Here is a 17,900-nt window from a genome sequence, read left to right as displayed (position 1 = left end):
CCATTCAGAAGGCTGCGCGTCTGCAATCCAGCCAGCCCTCGACGTTGGAGGCACCGTGCAGCGCCCTAAAGCCACCGGATCCTGCGCGGCTTTTTCTCTTCCCGAGACGAGGCCCCCTCCATTCCCGCAGGGGAAGGCCCCCCAACCGTCGACCCCTCCCTCCAGAGAAAATATGCGTGCGCGCCCCTCCCCTGCTTTGTCCGGAGCGGTGCAGGCCACTTCCCCACCCCCCACCCTTCGCCTGCGGCTCTGGCTAGTTCGAGGCCATCTCCCCCGGGCAAGTCTTTTTGGCGAGGCGGGAAGAGAGGGTCGCCGCGCGGTGGGGTCGCCGCTTCCGGGACGCCTCTCGGAGCTGCAGGGCGGGAGCCGGACGGGGCAAGGCAGCCGGTTGGGGCGGTCTCCCGGCCAAAACCCGGGCGCCAGAGACCTCGGTTTGGGAAAGGAGGGAGGAGGCGCGCCGTCCCATGCCCCGTCGGCGCTCGGTGAGTGTTTTTCACCCCCCTCCTTCGGCGGGGCCCTTCTTCTCTCTTACCAACCCCTTCCATCCAGTCCTAGCTCTGCTTATCGCACAGTTCCTTGGGCATCTTGACTCTAGCTAGCCTTTCCGAGTACACCCCCCCCCCCCAAATTTCTGGAACTCTGTTTCGGTGTATCTGGATCCGCAGGGAAGCGCACACTCAGAATTAAGCTTTGGTGTTGGTCTTAAAGGTGCCCAGGGACTCAGACGTTGTGCTCTCCTAACTCGTCTCCTAACCCCCTCATGGATCACTGCCTTGTCCTGGCGAGGGGGCTTGCGTGGTTCCATGAGGCTGTGGGCTATGTGTGGAGGGCCACCCAAGACGGACAGGCCACAGCAGAGAACTCAGGCCAAGCGTGATCCCCTGGAGAAGGACATGGCAACCCACTCCAGTATTCTTGCCAAGAAAACCGGATGGACAGCATAGATGCAAACATGAAATTGAGCCAACTTCAGAGGACGGCGGAAGACAGGATGGCCTGGCATGATCTGGTCCATGGGGTAGCGAAGAGTCGGACTCGACTGTGCGACTGAACAACAACAACTCGTTACACGTGTGCCCCTTGCGGCGTTTTCTGCTTGGGTGCGGGGTCCTGCTCCGCAACTCTGTGGGCGGGGATGTGTCTGTCACTCCTGAGCAGTGAGACGGAAGAATGCGCTCTGCATATGCTCAGGAGCGCCCCTTCAGTATGGAACTTGTTTCATGTGTTCCAGGAGGGGAATTCGGGCATTTAAATTAAGCCCCGAATTTAAACGGAAGTTTAAATTAAGCCCCGAATCAACCATTCTTAAGTTATAATGGACTGAAGACTGGCTTGAATGTATAGATGTCGCAAGTGGGAGGATGGCTCTTGCTGGACTGATGGCCTTGGCTGTGGCTCGGTGGTAGAGCCTCTGCTTGGCATGCAGGAGGTCCCAGGTTCAATCCCAAGCATCTCCAGCTAAAAGGACCGGCGATGAGGTGATGTGGAGGACCTCAGCCTGAGACCCTGGAGAGCCTCTGGAGGTTGTGACAGGCCCAAGGTCACCCGGCAAGCTTCCATGGCCCAAGTGGGGATTCAGGCCTGGATTTCCCAGTTTCTAGTCCCGACTGCTACACTGTGCTGGTTCAAAGGGAATATTTGCGGAGCAGGCTAGTTTGCTTTTGATGTGCAGAGGTTTCTTTGTTTTGTTTTTTGATGTGGCGGCAAGGCTGGGATCCAAGTGCAGAGAGGCCCCAGGCAGAAAGCACCCAAAGGAATTTGAAATTAATTACCAAAAGACCAAGGTTATGGCCTTTGGCACTAGACAAAAGAAAAGGACCTGGTCGATTAACGGGCATTCCATTGAGCAGGTCTCCTATTTTAAATACTTAGGCATGGTCCTTCAATCTTCAGGGGCCAAAAATGCCCACATTCAGTATGTGGCGATGCAAGGTGTAAGAACTGCCAATAACATCCTTACGTTTTAACATACAAAAGGGGTCTTTTTGCTCCAGCTGCCCAAAAACCTTTTCAGGCAAAGGCAGTTGCACAAATGCTCTTTGGCACTTTAGTTGGTCCCTCTTCTTCCAGTTTTGCTCCTCTTGAGAGGGTTCAAACCAAATTTCTTAGAGCTACCCTTCAGGTCCTGCGATGTGTCCCGAATGCACTCATAAGATTAGAAACTAGTACCTTGAAGATGGGGAGTCAAAATTACTTTGGCCTCAGTCCGTTATTGGCTTAAAATGGATTTTCAACCTGAGGGATTAGTCCATTTGTTATTATTGGAGAATTTAAAATCTAGATGGTTGAAATCAGTGCACAATAAATTACAATTACTGGGATTCTCCCCTCAGGCGATGCTACATATGAGCTGGGATCAGGCTAAATTAGCTCTCAAACAGAGAATAATGGCTATAGAGAGACAAGCGGATCTTGATAGATATCCTAAATTCAGAGTGCCTAATCAAATTAGATATCGTTCGGTCCCGATGGCATATGTAACACACCTTGATGTAAATAAATATAGGAAAGCCTTCACACTACCTAGATGTGAGACTCTCCCCTCTGCAGTGCTGGAGGGCAGATATAGAAGAGTTCCCTGTAGGAAAGCAGTGCAGAAGAATTCACTATTCTCCTGCCTGGAAATTGGGAACTGAAATATTTATAGGTAATGAGAGCCCAAGATGGAATCTGTGTGTGTGTGTGTAAGCTCTCTGTTATCTCTGCCACTCCCCCTCTCTCAAGGCCACACGGACTGCGTCAGTGAGCTCTCTGTTATCTCTGCCACTCCCCCTCTCTCAAGGCCACACATTCCTTAGTTCATGTCTCATGACAGGATGATGTAATGTATGAAAGAAAGGAGGGAATGGAGGAAAAGATTTTCAATAAATACAGCTGGTGAGTGAGAGGAGATTCATTCAGTCAGTCAGTTCCTGCAGACTTGTGTCCTTTGCATCGTTTGAACCCTGCACCCACTCAACAGTTCCCCTTGCACAGAGACTTTGTAAATGTGAGTCTGGGGAGATAGAAACTATTGAACACAGGATGTTTAGATGTAAGTGGTACAATGAGGCTCGAGATAGATTAATTCAACCTCTTATTGAAGAGGTGCCTGGGCAGACAGACTCGGAGTGTTGTCATAAACTGTTATCAGATGAAAATCACTCTATTACCAAGGTTGTGGCTAAATCTTGGGTGGCATGCTGTTGCATTCGAAATGGACAGCTTAACTTGTAAAATCACAATTCCCTCCTTTTTAGTGTGTCTTTTAGTGGATCTGTTGTATGTATTCTATATTTTTATATTGTATAGTTCGTAATATTTTATTTTGGTGCCTCTTGCTGAAGTGTTCGGATTGCTCTGGCTGGATGCCGTAATAAAATTTCATTCATTCACCCAAAGGGCCCCCCTCCCTCAGCCCTCCATGCTACTGGTGCCACCCCACTGCTGGAAGAAACTGAGCTTCGTGTTTGTGGTTGGACCACATCTGCCAGAGGCACTATGTTTTTTTTTTTTTTTGGAAGTTTATTGATTTTTATGTGTACATAACCATTGTTTCATTTATATACATACATCTTAGAGTCTTTTATCTATTTTCTAACCATTTATACATTCCCGCCCATCGTTTAACAAATATTTCTTCATTTTCCCCCTGTAACAATAAACTCAATTTATCCATTTCAGCTACTCCCATCAATTTCTCTATTACTTCATCTCGTTTGGGGTTATTCTCTTGTTTCCAGTATTTTGCCCATTGTATCCTAGCTGTGTAGTTATTATGTATAGTATTAAGTATCTTTCATTATAGTTAAAATGTTCTGGAATTATATTACGGAGGCACTGTGTTGACGTGCATGCGTCTCCTCCTGGGAGAGACTTCAGACCGTGCAGGCCAGAGAACTCCTTCCATCCATCAAAATCATGTTATGGTCAATGTTCCCTCTAAGCTGTGGAGTCTTGTGAGCAAAAATTCTACTTTGTGAGCTGCTGGCATTAAAGTTGTGAGTGAGCAATTTGGCTGCTGCATAAATTAGTTTGCACTGGAGCCATCCTTCCTGAGCTGAGACAAAAATCTGTGAGCCGGAGGCTAAAAAACCGTGAGCTAGCTCACACTAACTCAGCTTAGAGGGAACACTGGTCATGGTTACAGCGTGTTCTGGTTACTTGAAGGCAGGCAGGGCCTGCAAGTCAGAGCTCTTCCACCAGGCCTTCAGTTAGGCAGCTGCACCCAAGAAACTGAGGCCCTGGCCCCAATGTTAATATTGACATCATTGCTAACAGCCAATTCAACCCAATTGCTAACAGCCAATTCAACTGCTGCCTGAGGATGCTGCTAATGCCCGCCATCTGATATAATGCCCGCCATCTGATGCCCGCCATCTGAGCCTACCTTGGCGGGGAGGGCAGGATAGAAATAAAATAAATAAACTGTAAAGGCAACTGTTTACGGATTACTTAGTCAAAAGAAAAATAATGCCATGTCTGTAGGAAGACACCTTATCAGTGTCTGATGGACTGAGAGTTTATAATTTTTAAAACAACGAGCATCATCCTTCCTCTGTCTTTACTTACCCCTCCCACCTACTGCTGCATGTACAACTTTCTGAACCAGAGTTTGGGGCCTACTTCTTCTAGTTCCACACTAGTGACAGCGAAATTTACCAGGTTCCCTGGTCAGGGGGTTCAAGAGAAACGATGGACTTCATCAGAAAATAATTTAAGTTGTTTGAACCACAGAGGGGAGCCCCTATCTAGACACTGCAAATAAGTTCTCCGCTGATCACAACCATAACATAACTTTTGATAGGATAATGTATGTCATCATTACAAGCTGGCAGTAATGAACCTATCGCATATTAACATGTCTACTTTTCCTCGTTTTGACTACAGGAATAGCCACTAAAAAGAAGCCCCTGCAACTATTCCTTATGTGGTTAGGGTTGTTAGCCCACTCCCTCATTTACCACTTACACAGATGGTTAGAAATGGGTTAGAATTGGCCCTGTGCTTAGCTTATTTTGAAAAACAGCAAGAACATGGTAGCAGGGTTCATTCGGTCACAAAAATGTGGAAAACAGGCACACAAAATGGTGTTGGCTTTGCTAATTTCCCCATCACTAGTACCTACCAACCAAACGTGTCCCCATTTTTCTGTCCACCCTTCCCCCGATCTCTCTTGAGCCATTCCACCACCTGTGCTCACAGCCGCCCACATCCACATGTGGGCGGCACAGGTGGCAGAGCATGTGCAAGTGAGGGGGTGAGAGAAGGGCACGGGAACAGGAGGCCAGGAGAGGGTGGGTTAGTGGCGGTTGGCCGTGCCAGGAGTGCAGCTGCTCCACCTCAGGGTATGCTGCTGACATGGGGCCTGTGTGTGTGTGTGGGGAGATATCAGTCATATTCCCCCACCTTAAAAATTTCCCCACAATCCCTCTTCCTCAGTCATGCTTCCTGTTTTACATGAGACCCTAAGAAGGGCCCTGCTGGATCAGATCAGTGGTCTATCTAGCCCAGCCTTCTGTTTCACACAGCGGCCAACCAGTTGCCCTGGAGGGCTGAACAAGAAGAGAAGAAGAGATTGGATTTATACCCCACCCTTCACTACCTGAAGGAGTCTCAGAGCAGTTTACAATCTCCTTTCCCTTCCCCTCCCCACAACAAACACCTGGTGAGGTAGGTGGGGCTGAGAGAGCTCTTTTGAGGACAGCTCCTGAGAGAACAGCTCTGAAAGAACGTGTGGCTGACCCCAGGTCCTACCAGCAGCTGCATGTGGAGGAGTGGGGAATCAAACCTAGTTCTCCCAGATTAGAGTCTGCACTCATAACCACTACAGCAAACTTGCTTTCTCTCACAAACAACAAGGACACAGAGGCTGTGGGCTATCCCTGATGCTGCCTCCTAGCCCTGGGCTTCGGGTTTGCCGCCTCTGGATATGAAGGTTCTCTTTACTGGCTGTCTAAGAAAGGACTTTAAATTCTGCCACAATCCCTCTTCCTCAGTTCTCCGTCCCATATTACGGAAGACCACCTGAAGTGCCCTGCTGGATCATTGGTCTGTCTAGCCCAGCCTTCTGTTTCACACAGCAGCCAACCAGTTGCCCTGGAAGGCCGAACAAACAACAAGGGCACAGAGGCTGAGGCCTATCCCTGATGCTGCCTCCTGGCCCTGGGCTTCAGGGGTTTGCCGCCTCTGGATATGAAGGTTCCCTTTACTGGCTGTCTAAGAAAGGACTTTAAATTCTGCCGCAATCCTTCTTCCTCAGTCATACGCCCCGTATTATGGAAGACCACAAGAAACCCCCTGCTGGATCAGACCAGTGGTCCATCTACAGTTTAATTACTCACTGACTAAAGGAGTGTTTGCTTCTGTCTGCCCTGTACCGGTTACCTGTCAACTCCATTGGGTGCCCCCGAGTTCTGGTATTATGGGAGAAGGAGAAAAAGCTCCCTCCGTCCACTTTCTCCACCCCTTGCATCATTTTCTAAACCTCTGTCATGTCCTCTCTTAGCCTTTCTTTCTAAACAAAGAAGTCCCAAGACTCTCCAGCCTCCTTTGGCTGCAGGCCGGGTATTTTCTGCACATACCTGGAGGGGCGGGGTTTGGGGAAGGGAGAGACCTCAGCAGGATATAATGCCACAGAATCCACCCTCCAAAGCAGTCGTTTTCTCCAGCGGAGCTGATCTTGATTGTCTGGAGATCAGTTATAGTAGTGGTGTAATCTCCAGGTGATTCCTGGAGGCTGGCAACCCTCATTCTGTTTTTCTGAGATGATGCCGGGGGCAACGATGAATGATCATTCTCTGTTTTTCAGGACCCTGTGACTTTTGAAGATGTGGTCGTGTATTTCACTGTGGCTGAGTGGGCCCTGCTGGATCCAGAGCAAAGAGCCCTCTATAAGGAGGTCATGCGGGAAAACTACAGCACCGTGGCCTCCCTGGGTAAGGGTCGCGGCCTGCTTATTTCCTGGGCCTTTGGATTCCACCGAGTTTAATCTCCTTTTGTTTCCCCGTCGTCTAATTAGCAGGTGGTGGTTCCTGACAGAGGAAAACTTTCTCCTAGGAAGTTGCCTTCTATAGAATCTGGGGTTGGTAACCTTGTGGACCTGGAGCTCTCCCACTGTTACAACTGATCTCCGGACAAGAAAGATCAGTTCACCTGGGGGAAATGGCCGCTTTGGAAGGTGGCAAAATATCCAATTGAAGTCCCTCCCCTTCCCTCCCCGAACCCTGCCCTCCTCCGCTTCCACCCCCCCAAATCTCCAGGTATTTCCAAACACGGAGCTGGCAACCCTGATAGAATCAGACTATCAATCTAATTATTTTATTAGGCAGAAAAAGGCCTTTCCTAGCAACCGCTACTTGATTCCAGGGGACTGAACTGAGACCCTTTGGGTGCAAGGCGTGGGCTCTGTGTCTCTCAGCCATGGCCGCTCCTCAAACATCAAAACCCAACAGAAACTTTAGTGTTCATTGCTGTACCGTGAAATATCAAATTTTACGGTGAGCCTGTGTGGGAAACTAAGTAAAAGTAATGAGGGAAACTAATAGAGAGACTCTCCCTGTCTAAAACCAATGTCTCACTCTTGGCCCATGAACGCTAAAATGCTGAGATGCTGAGATTATCTCAGCCTGCCAAGTCGTATCTGTATTTTTCAATGTTACTTCAAGGCCAAAGAAACCTCCCTCGGCTAGCTGGAACCTCTAAACAACTGTCTGTGAAGGCTTGGCAAGTTCTGAGCATTCTGATTATTCAGACAAAGAAGACAACCAAAAATTGTGGGAGAGGCCCTGGTCAGTGCTGTTACTCCATCCCCATCTTGGTCATCTCTCCAGTGTGGGGCGGTGGATAGAGGGTTGGACTGGACTCTGGAGTCCCCAGGTTTGAATCCCTGCTCTGCCATGGAAGCTTGCCAGGCCAGTCATGTACTCCTAACCTTCCTCACAGGGTGGGTGTGAAGATAAAATGGAAGAGAGGAGAATGATGTCAGCTGCTTTAGGTCCCCTTTGGGAGGGGAAAGGAAGGGTATAAATGAAGTAAATAAAAAGAAGTAAAACTTCTGATTTACTGGCTGCCTTTTCTTTAAGAACAGGGCCTTCGAACTGTTTTGGGCACCTCTGCGGTTCTTTGAAAGTTTATTAGTGAAGGGATCACAAAAGGCAGACAAATTTATCTGAGAGTCAGCTTGCACTCAACTGCTGATTATCCTTCTGTGTTGTGCTGCGGGGGGGGGGGAGTTCTGTGTGTATTTTAGGGCCCACTCTCAGTTAATCTGGGACAGAGATGTCACCCAGTTGTTCTTCTCAGTGCCCTGACAGACTTGGATTCACAGTAATGACATGGCCCCAAATCCTCTGCAGCATGTACGGTTTTGTGGCAATGCTAGGGAAAGTGTTGAGAAAGTCCCCACAGCCAGTACTGGGGAAGGTTTGTCTGGGGCAGAGTTCTAGGAGTGTCACCACAGCAAATGTAAAAAATGTTCTGCCCCAGCTTCAGCTGTAAAAGTCAGTTATAGCTGAAATTTAGAAGACCTGTATTGCATGCAGAAGTCCCTCAGGTTGCTCCCTGCTCCCGGAAAGGTGGGTGGCGGCCAGCGATTTACTACCCTGTTTAGGCGAGGGAGGGGAGGGGCGGCAGGCCAGCGGGGCGCCTCATCTTAAGGGGCTGCTCTAGGCCGCTGCCTAAAAATTTCTATGCCCTGTCTGCAACCGCTTTCCCTCTTCGATGGACAGGTGAAAATCTACTCTGGCTTCGCCAACCGGTTCCCCTGGCATGTGACAGATTTAAAGCTGTGTTCCTGACCCTCCCTCTGTTTCCTTTCCAGTCACAAATGCTTTTCCAAAGCCAGCCCTGATCTGCCGCCTTGAAGGAGGGGAGGGGCTTTGGCTACCTGATCCACCAGAGACTGCAGAGAGGCAGCTGCCTTCAGACTGCAGCTCAGGTAAGAAGTCTGGCTGAGGCTTCCCTTGCCAATGTTGGTGTGGCCCAGCAGGCCCCACACACACACACCTGGGAGTATGAAATGGCTGGAAGGTTTCCTGTGAAATTTCCTGTGTGACTGTGGGCCAGGTTTGCTTGGATAATTAAGCCAATTTTTTGAGAAAGACAGCATCTTGCTTTTTCAAGATTAGGAATTTGTGTCTTCTGTCTTAAGTACTGAGCCTGCCGTTTTCCTGTCAGCAAGGATTCCACTGCCAGTCTCCAAGCTGATCTCCAGGTCACAGAGGTCTATTTCCCTGTAGAAAATGGCTGCTCTGGAAGGTGGACTCTGTTGCATTGTCCCCCTCCGAGGTCCCTTCCCTCCCCAAACCCCACCCTCCTCAGGCTCCACCCCCAAAATCTCCAGGTACTTCACAATCCAGAGCTCCCAGCCCTACCGGGTTGGGATGCTGCACCTCTCCCAGTACCTGACACACGGAGAATTTGGAAAGGAAAGATTTCTACATCACATTTCTCTGTGCTTTTAAGACCATCCCTAGCAATACTGTTCTGTGTTAGACTATTAAAGAAGTAGAAGAGATTGGATTTATACCCTGCCCTTCACTACCCGAAGGAGTCTCAGAGTGGCTTACAATCTCCTTTCCCTTCCCCTCCCCACAACAGACACCCTGTGAGGTAGGTGGGACTGAGAGAGCTCTCTCGAGAACTGCTCCTGAGAGAACAGCTCTGACAGAACTGGGACTGACCCAAGGTCACACTAGCAGCTGCATGTGGAGGAGTGGGGAATCAAACCTGGTTCTCCCAGATTAGAGTCCACGTTCCTAACCACTATACTACACCTAACTGGCTCTCCAGCACTCCTAACCACTACGAAAAACACAGTAGCAGAGCTGATGGGGGGGGGGGGAGGAGGTTCTAGTCCTTATGTGAAATGTGCCAGTCAGATGTGCTGTAATATTTTAATAATATTTTAATAAAGTCATCCATCTGCCTTCTGAACTTCTCTTGGTTTTCTTTTATTCCCCAAACCTTGGGGGTTTGGCTCCTCCTCCTGTGGCAGCCATTTTGGGGTGGCACTCACCACCCACTCTCAGAATTCCAAAGGCATCCAGAGGCTCAAACCATTTGGGGACTCCTCCTTTAAATCTTATAAAACTCATTCAGCATTATCTGGAGAATGGGAAGCAAGGATCATTCATTTCCTACAAACTGTATATCATATGATATTACCAAATCATGCAGGTCACCAGGGTGTTTTTTGTTGAAAACATGTAGCAACTTTCTTTTGTCCTTTTCAAGGACAGCTCTTGTCAGAACTATGACTGGCCCAAGGTCATCCAGCAGCTGCAAGTGGAGGAGTGGGGAATCAAACCCGGTTCTCCCAGATTAGAGTCCACACACTTAACCACTACACCAAACTGGCTGCCGTCCTCATCACATTCTCCCTTCCTGGCAGAAGGCAGGATTCGTTCTCAGTCTTCCGGTTTGTTCCCACAGGTAGTGGCCACCCGAATGAGAGGAAAGGGGAGCCCCACCCACCAAACAAAGACAAGACAAGAGTATTGCACAGAGCCCAGAAGAGCCTTTCCGGACATCGAGAGAGAGGAGGAAATCCTGGAATACCCCATGGGCCAGAGAGACCTCAGGGAAAGCGCCCTGGAAAGAAAGGGGCTGAAACCTCTTCTCACAAGGAGAACACCAGGGATTTTAGTGAACCGACAGACCAAAGAGGGAGAAGTCACGGGAACGGGAGGCCGAAGGCAGGCACCGCACGGGGGCAGGAGTCCTCCCCCAAAGACGGTGAGCGGGGAAGAGTTCTTTGGCAGAAGGGTGGGACGTGGATAGTGGGAGAACTCCTAGAGTAGCAGATCTCAGAAGCTAAGCAGGGTCGGCCTTGGCTAGTATCCGAATGGGAGGCCGCCAAGGGAGGCCAGGGGCACCGTGCAGAGGCAGGCCATGGCAAGCCACCTCTGAACATCTCTTGCCTTGAAAGCCCCACAGAGTCACCATAAGTCAGCTGTGAGTTGACGGCAACAGCAACCGCAGTGCTACCTAGGCCGTAGCAGGTAACTCAGAGCATGTGCAGAGTTCCTTGCAGCAGCAAGACGTCAGAGGAGTCCTTAACCCCTAACCCAACCTGTGGACTCCCTTCCCATTGAAGGCCAGGGAGATATAAGGGAGACAACAGATTGCTGGTCAGTAGAATTCGACCTAAGCCAGCCTCCTTTCTCAAAGTGGGGAGCTGATGTAACCAAGGAGACAGGCTACTGTTGCCATTCAGAGCCCTGTAAAGTATAGTCCCACCTCCATCGATCATCTGGCAGTGGCTCTCTTCTTCTATGACAGGTAATTGGTCTCTGTCCCAAAACCGGATTGTCCTTTGTTCCAAAGGGATTAATTCTGGCAGGGTGGCCCAGTGTGGCTTTTCTCCTGTGTTTTGGGCTGTTACCATTCTAGAGAGAATGCTCCACCATTCAGAGACATTTCCTCTGAGGAAAGGCGACATACAGTATAGACAGTAGGCGGTAGGGATTTTGGTTTTGATTTCATTTGCTTTCTTGGCGATTCTGAAATTGTTTCAGACCATACATCCTTCCGAAGCTGGGCCTTGGAAGTCTTTCTCCTGTGTCTGTCAGAAACTCATTTGCTGTTTTGTGAAATGAGGGACTTCTTCTGTGTCCCGTCTCCTTCAGGGCCAGAGGATAGGATATGTTCAGCCTAAGGGGTTTCCACTTTCCTGCTGGAGGCAGGAGAACTCCGCCCTCCCCCCTTTATTTTAAGGTTTTTACAATGGTGTTTCCTGTGCAGGACCCTGTCAGCACAAGCAGCTTCTTGTGTCTGAAGGGAAAACAGCAGTGATTGCGAAATTTTGGTGAAATGCTAGTCAGTTATTCTTTTCATTTGTTGATGACTGTGGCGGTGGTGGGGGGGGGGAGCCCTTTGTGGGAATTAGCATACCGAAAGAGAATCTCCTGCCTTTTAGAAAAGAGGAGGGGATCCACGAATCAATAGAAAACTTCTTATAGATAAGAAAGAGAGAGGTGGACTAGCTCTACCTGACTGGGGATTATACTACCAAGCTGCAGCAATGGGCTGGATAAGAGACTGGATAACTCTGGAAGATGAAAGACTCCTACAGTTAGAAGGGCATGACCTACCCATGGGTTGGCATGCACACATATGGTATAACTTAGATAAACCACAACAAAACTTCCAAAATCACATAATAAGAGGCCCCTGAATAAAAATTTGGAAAAAAATTAAAAACAGATTTTACAATAAAATTCCGAAATAGATTTCCCCACTAGAGGCTTTTATAATGCCAGCATTATTAGACAATAGTAAAAAACTGACATATGAAATGCTATTAACCATTTGAAATACTTGAAACAAAAAATATAAATCTCACTAATTGGGAAAAAATTCAATTAAAATCCAGATTTACTAAAGATAAAACATTAAATTTTATTAATTCCAAAACCAGTTAGATATATTATGGCTTTCATCATCAGATAAGCTCATACAAAGATTATATACAAGAAGAAACAGTAAAACTAAATATGATTAAATGGATGCAAGATATAGGGTATAATATATCTTTAGATGAATGGTCCAAAACCTGGGAATCTATGAAACTATTAAGAGCTGTGTCTTATAAAGAAAATATCTGCAAGATGTTCTATAGATGGCATTGGACTCCAGACAAACTCGCTAAGTATTATAAAAATAGCTCCGAGATATGTTGGGAGATGTAAAAACAATGTTGGAACATATTATCATGTTTGGTGGAACTGTGAAAAAATTGCTAAATTCTGGAAGATTACCAAAAAAGTAAGAAAAAACTGCAAAGGTTAAATTGCAGCTGAAACCAGAAATCTTTTTACTCAATATCACACCGGATGGCATTAAATGAGATGATTTAATAATCATACTGTATATACTTATCATGTCGAGAATATTAATCGCAAAACAATGGAAAAGGGATACGATACCCAATAAAGAAGAGCTAAGGGATAAAATTATTGAAATAGCTGAATTTGATAAGCTGAATACGACTCTTTCAGGAAAAGATGAAACAACTTTTCAAAATAGATGGCAGAAAGTTTATAACTGGGTGGGAAAAACTGTTAGACGATCTTCCATTTGTACTTCCAACAAATGTTTATGTATTACTCTGTTATTTTATGTAATAGAAAACGTACAAATAAACTTATAAAAAAAATAGAAAAGAGGAGGGGATTGGCAGAAGTGCTCGGATATTGCTCAGCAAATACATGGACTTTTAAAAAAAGTTTTGTAAAAGGTATCGCATTATTTATATGCAGCGTTACTTATGTGCCTAAAAAAAAAAGGAAAACAGGGTGGGCTGTGACTCTTGAGGCTTGGGCCAGGATGGTGTAGTGGTTAAGGGTGTTGGACTGGTATCTGGGAGACCCAGGTTTGAATCCTCACTTGTGCCATGGAAGCTCGCTGGGCACGTATTGGGATGGGAGACCTCCAGAGAATACCAGGGTTGGGAGGCAGAGGCAGGCTATCAAGCCACTTCTCTGAACATCACCAGAAGTTGCCGTGACTTTCAGGCATGGGTGTGTGCACGTGCACACACAAATGCAAAAAATACCCCCCCAAAAAAAAAGAAGAAGAAGAAGAAAGGTAAGTTGGGAAGTGGGAAGGAGAGAAGAAAGCTAGGAAAGGGAAGAGGATATGGGGGCTGCTTGGAGGAGGGAAAGAAGAAATAAAGGGAGGACGGGATACAGTGGGATGTGAAGTGACCCCGGAAGTCCTTGTGGATTCCCCGCTTGTGATGTATAAATCTGGTTCCTAGCTCCTACTTTCTGAAGGGAAGAAAAGAAGAAGTGTGACTGTGTTCTTCCTTTTCTCTCAAACAGGCGCTGAGCAAGAAAAAGAGAAGGAGAAATCTCTGCAAGCAGAAAATGCACAAACGGTGACTCCAAAAGGGACAGCACTGCAATGGATGAAAGAGGGAACTTTCCAGGATCAGGCGGAAGGGAGACAACATGTGACTCACGGAGGGCCAAGGAAGTACCAACAGAATTGTTCTCAGAAGAAAGACAGCCCTTTTGTGGAAAGTCACAAGGGCCTTTACAAAGTTAGAGTGCAAGAGAGGAGTCACACGAATGGGACAGGCAAACCTCTCAAAGATCAGGCCAGAAACCCCACCCTTAACACCAGCAAAACAACCCCTGCAGCAGCAAAACCGTTCCAGTGCTCAGAGTGTGGGAGAAGCTTCAAGCACCGCGGTCCACTAGTTATACACATGCGAATTCACAGAGGAGTGAAACCGTACGCATGCTCAGTCTGCGGGAAAAGTTTCAGCTGCACATCAAACCTTTTCCCACATGAGAGGCTGCACACGGAAGAAAGACCCTATAAATGTTCTGATTGTGGGAAAAGTTTCAAAGCTGCTTCAACCCTCAAGAAACACAAAAATGTCCACACTGGAGAAAAACCGTATCCGTGTCCAGAATGTGGGAAAAGGTTCAGTGACAAAGGTCATCTCATTAGACACAGGAAGACCCACACACAAGTGAGACCTTTCAAATGCTCGCACTGTGGAAAGGCCTTCAGAGAGAAAGAGCACCTTGCTGTTCATGAGAGAATCCACACAGGAGACAAACCGTATAAATGCTCAGACTGTGGGAGAAGCTTCAATTGCCTGTCAAACTTCAATAGGCACAAGAAAATCCATGGAGGGGAGAAACTGCATAAGTGTTCAGACTGTGGGAAAAGCGTCAGAAACAAAGCAGACCTCAGAGTGCACAGGAGAATTCACACTGGTGAGAAACCTTATCAGTGCACAGAGTGTGGGAAAAGCTTTTCGAGCAGCTCAGCCTTTGTATGCCATAAGAGAACCCACCGAGGAGACAAACCGTATGAGTGCCTAGAATGTGGGAAACGTTTCCGTCATAAATATACCCATATGAAACACGAGCAGAGAATGCATCAATATCAGTGCTCCGACTGTGGGGAAAGTTTCGGCCAAATTTCAGCCCTTCAACGTCATAAAAGTAAACACACAGGAGAGAGCCCGTACAACTGTCTAGAATGTGGGAAAGGATTTACAACAAAACGCGTGCTTACTCAGCACGAGAAAATGCACAAAGAGAAACAGTACGGTTGTCTAGAATGTGGGAAAAGATTTATAACAAAACCTAAACTTATTCAACATGAGAGAATCCACACAGGAGAGAAACCATACTCTTGCTCAGAGTGTGAGAAGAGCTTCAGCCAAAAGCCAAGCCTCGTTCAACATATGAGAGTCCACACAGGAGAGAAGCCATTCAAGTGCTCACTCTGTGGGAAGAGATTCAGACAGAAATTGCGTCTCTCTGAGCATTTGAAATTCCATCCAGGAAAGGAAACCCATGAGTGTTCAGAGTGTGGGAGAAGCTTCAACGATCCTTTGCGCTTGCTGAGACATCAGAAGATCCACACAGGGGACACTCCCTATAAGTGCTTAGCGTGTGGGAAAAGTTTTTCCACAAAGGCATATCAACAGTGTCATCAAAGAATACACACAGGAGAGAAGCCATACCAGTGTCTGGATTGTGGGAAACGGTTCCGTGTCAGGGCAAACTTGCCGGTACATGAAAAAGTTCACACTGGAGAGAAACCGTTTAAATGCATGGAGTGTGGCAAAAGCTTTATTAATAGTTCGGGCCTCATAGGTCACCATAAAATCCACACAGGAGAGAAACCATCTAAATGCTGAGATGAGAGGGAAGGTTCCAGAAAGAGGACAGACCTTCTGCAGTGTGAGAGATTCCACACACAGGAGAACCGTTTTCAGTGTGTATCCTGTGGGAAGAAGTTTGTGAAGAAAGCAAATCTGGCTGCCCATGATCCCGAGGATAAGGAAAACATTAAAAAGCTGAAAGGAAATGTTTGCTGTGGGGTTGTAGATGATTATGAGTTGAAGAGTCTGCTGCAAGTTAGGTTTTTCCACGATTCAGTTTTCTCCCATAACAGTCCTGATGTTCTCTTCTTCATTCCCATGGGCCCACCCTGGCTTGCTTTCCTCACCAACTGCCTAGCTCTTTTTACCCATCACAATATGCAACTGCAACTTTTGCCTCCTCTGCAGTATTATCAATCAATTTATTTCTACAGTCCTTAGACCAGTCATACAAAAGGAAGTACAATATTCCAAGATATATCAGTGAAACATTAAAAGCAAATTAAAATTTAATATCAAACAACTATATCTAACTAGCTACCTTAGAGTTTCCGTGATCTGAGTATCACCATACAGAAACTGGCTACTTGGTGGGTAATTTTGGGGTTTCTATCAGATAGAAGAAACTCGAGTCTAGCTTTTTCGGAAAGACCCGGAATTTGTTCAGTCAGCGGAGTGATTTTATTACGTGCCACCTTATAATACGGACATCTAAAAAACATGTTCTCTGTGGTCTCAACCTCCCTTAGTGGGCAGGTACAAAGCCTTTCTGAGAAAGGAGTATTCTTGTATTTTCCTTCAAGTACAGCAGAAGGGAGGGCAGAGCACCTCGCCAGAGTGAAGGCTCCTCTAAACCCTTTTACTTCAAGAGAGGTTAAATAGTTGGCTGGACCCACAGTATTTTTGATAATTGCCCTCATCTTAATGTTTTGTATGCTGGAAAGATCAGTTTGGCGTTCTATAGCCTCAATTCTCTGCTTAACTAATATTTTTGCTTGGTCTGTTCCAAAAGATGAAGAAGAAGAAGAGAAGAGATTGGATTTATACCCCGCCCTTCACTACCCAGAGGAGTCTCAGAGCGGCTTACAAACTCCTTTCCCTTCCCCTCCCCACAAGAGACACCCTGTGAGGTAGGCAGGGCTGAGAGAACTATTGACAGAAACTGCTCTTTTTCAAGAACAGCTGTGCCAGAGCTATGGCTTGCCCAAGGTCATCCAGCCAGGTGCAAGTGGAGGAGTGGAGAATCAAACCCGGTTCTCCCAGATTAGAGTCCGCGCACTTAACCACTACACCAAACTGGGGGGTGCAAACTGGTGTAGATAAGAGCACCTGGGGGGAAAAACCTATTTTCAGCAGATAGCTCTGAACAGACTTAGACCAATTTGATTGGAAATTGTCGCAGAGTATCAGAGGGAGTAAACCTTGTGGATTGAGATACCCCTTTAGCCAGGTATGTATTGATAGAATATGGACCCAGGCTTCAACTTTTAATCTGCAGTATTATTCTGTTGACATCATCCTCTCAAGAAGACCTCTTGACTGGCAAACTTGTCTGAAGGTTTGTTTTGTAAAGGAGGGGGTACACTCCCCACTCTCCGTTTGTGCTGCCCCTCCCCCTTTCTGGCTTCTAGTGAGTCAGCGGTCACTTGCATTACAAATAGCACGTTCTGGAGACAATCTGGGCCAGGGTGTTCCGATTCCCTTCCTTTTTGGCACTGCGACTCCCTTGATCATATAGTCAAAAATGTTACAGGTATTAGTTGATGATATTGTGCTAAGAGGTCATAAGCCTCTAATTAGGGGTTATGTGTCTAAGTAAAGTTAACTCTTGCTTAGATACTTAGACTGAATATTCAAGTACCAGTACAAAGTCTTTGTCCAGGGGCACCTTTAAAACCAACAAAGTTTTATTCAAGGTATAAGTTTTTGTGTGCATGCACACTTCTTCAGATACAATGGAAAGTACCAGTCCATACATATAAGTAGAGTAAAGATAAAGGTTCCCTTGCTCGAAAGCCAGTCGAATTCGACTCTAGGGTTGCGGTACTCATCTCCGTTTCAAAGCCGAAGAGCCAGCGCTGTCCGAAGACATTTCCGCGGTCATTTGGCCGGCATGACTAAACACCAAGGTGCACGGAACGCTGTTACCTTCCCACTGAAGTGGTCCCTATTTATCTACTTGCAATTTCTTGCTTTCAAACTGCTAGGTTGGCAGGAGCTGGAACTAGAGACGGGTGCTCACTCCGTCATGTGGCACTCAGGTCTCGAACTGCTGAACTACCGACCT

The 17,900-nt window shown here is 47.0% G+C and overlaps 1 protein-coding gene across 1 annotated transcript; it reads left to right on the top strand.

The window, feature by feature from the left end:
• Nucleotides 1-464: 464 nt before the first annotated feature.
• On the top strand, nucleotides 465-15,649 carry LOC107113990 (zinc finger protein 883-like). Its single transcript, XM_015415407.1, has 4 exons — nucleotides 465-482; nucleotides 6,791-6,917; nucleotides 8,801-8,917; nucleotides 13,806-15,649. The coding sequence occupies exons 1-4, from the start codon at nucleotides 465-467 to the stop codon at nucleotides 15,647-15,649; spliced, it is 2,106 nt and encodes a 701-aa protein (XP_015270893.1).
• Nucleotides 15,650-17,900: the final 2,251 nt, after the last annotated feature.

Source organism: Gekko japonicus, unplaced genomic scaffold, assembly GCF_001447785.1.
Source record: "Gekko japonicus isolate JY-2015 unplaced genomic scaffold, Gekko_japonicus_V1.1 scaffold1234, whole genome shotgun sequence".
Lineage (NCBI taxonomy): Eukaryota > Metazoa > Chordata > Lepidosauria > Squamata > Gekkonidae > Gekko > Gekko japonicus.
This window is presented reverse-complemented; position numbering and strand designations above follow the sequence as displayed.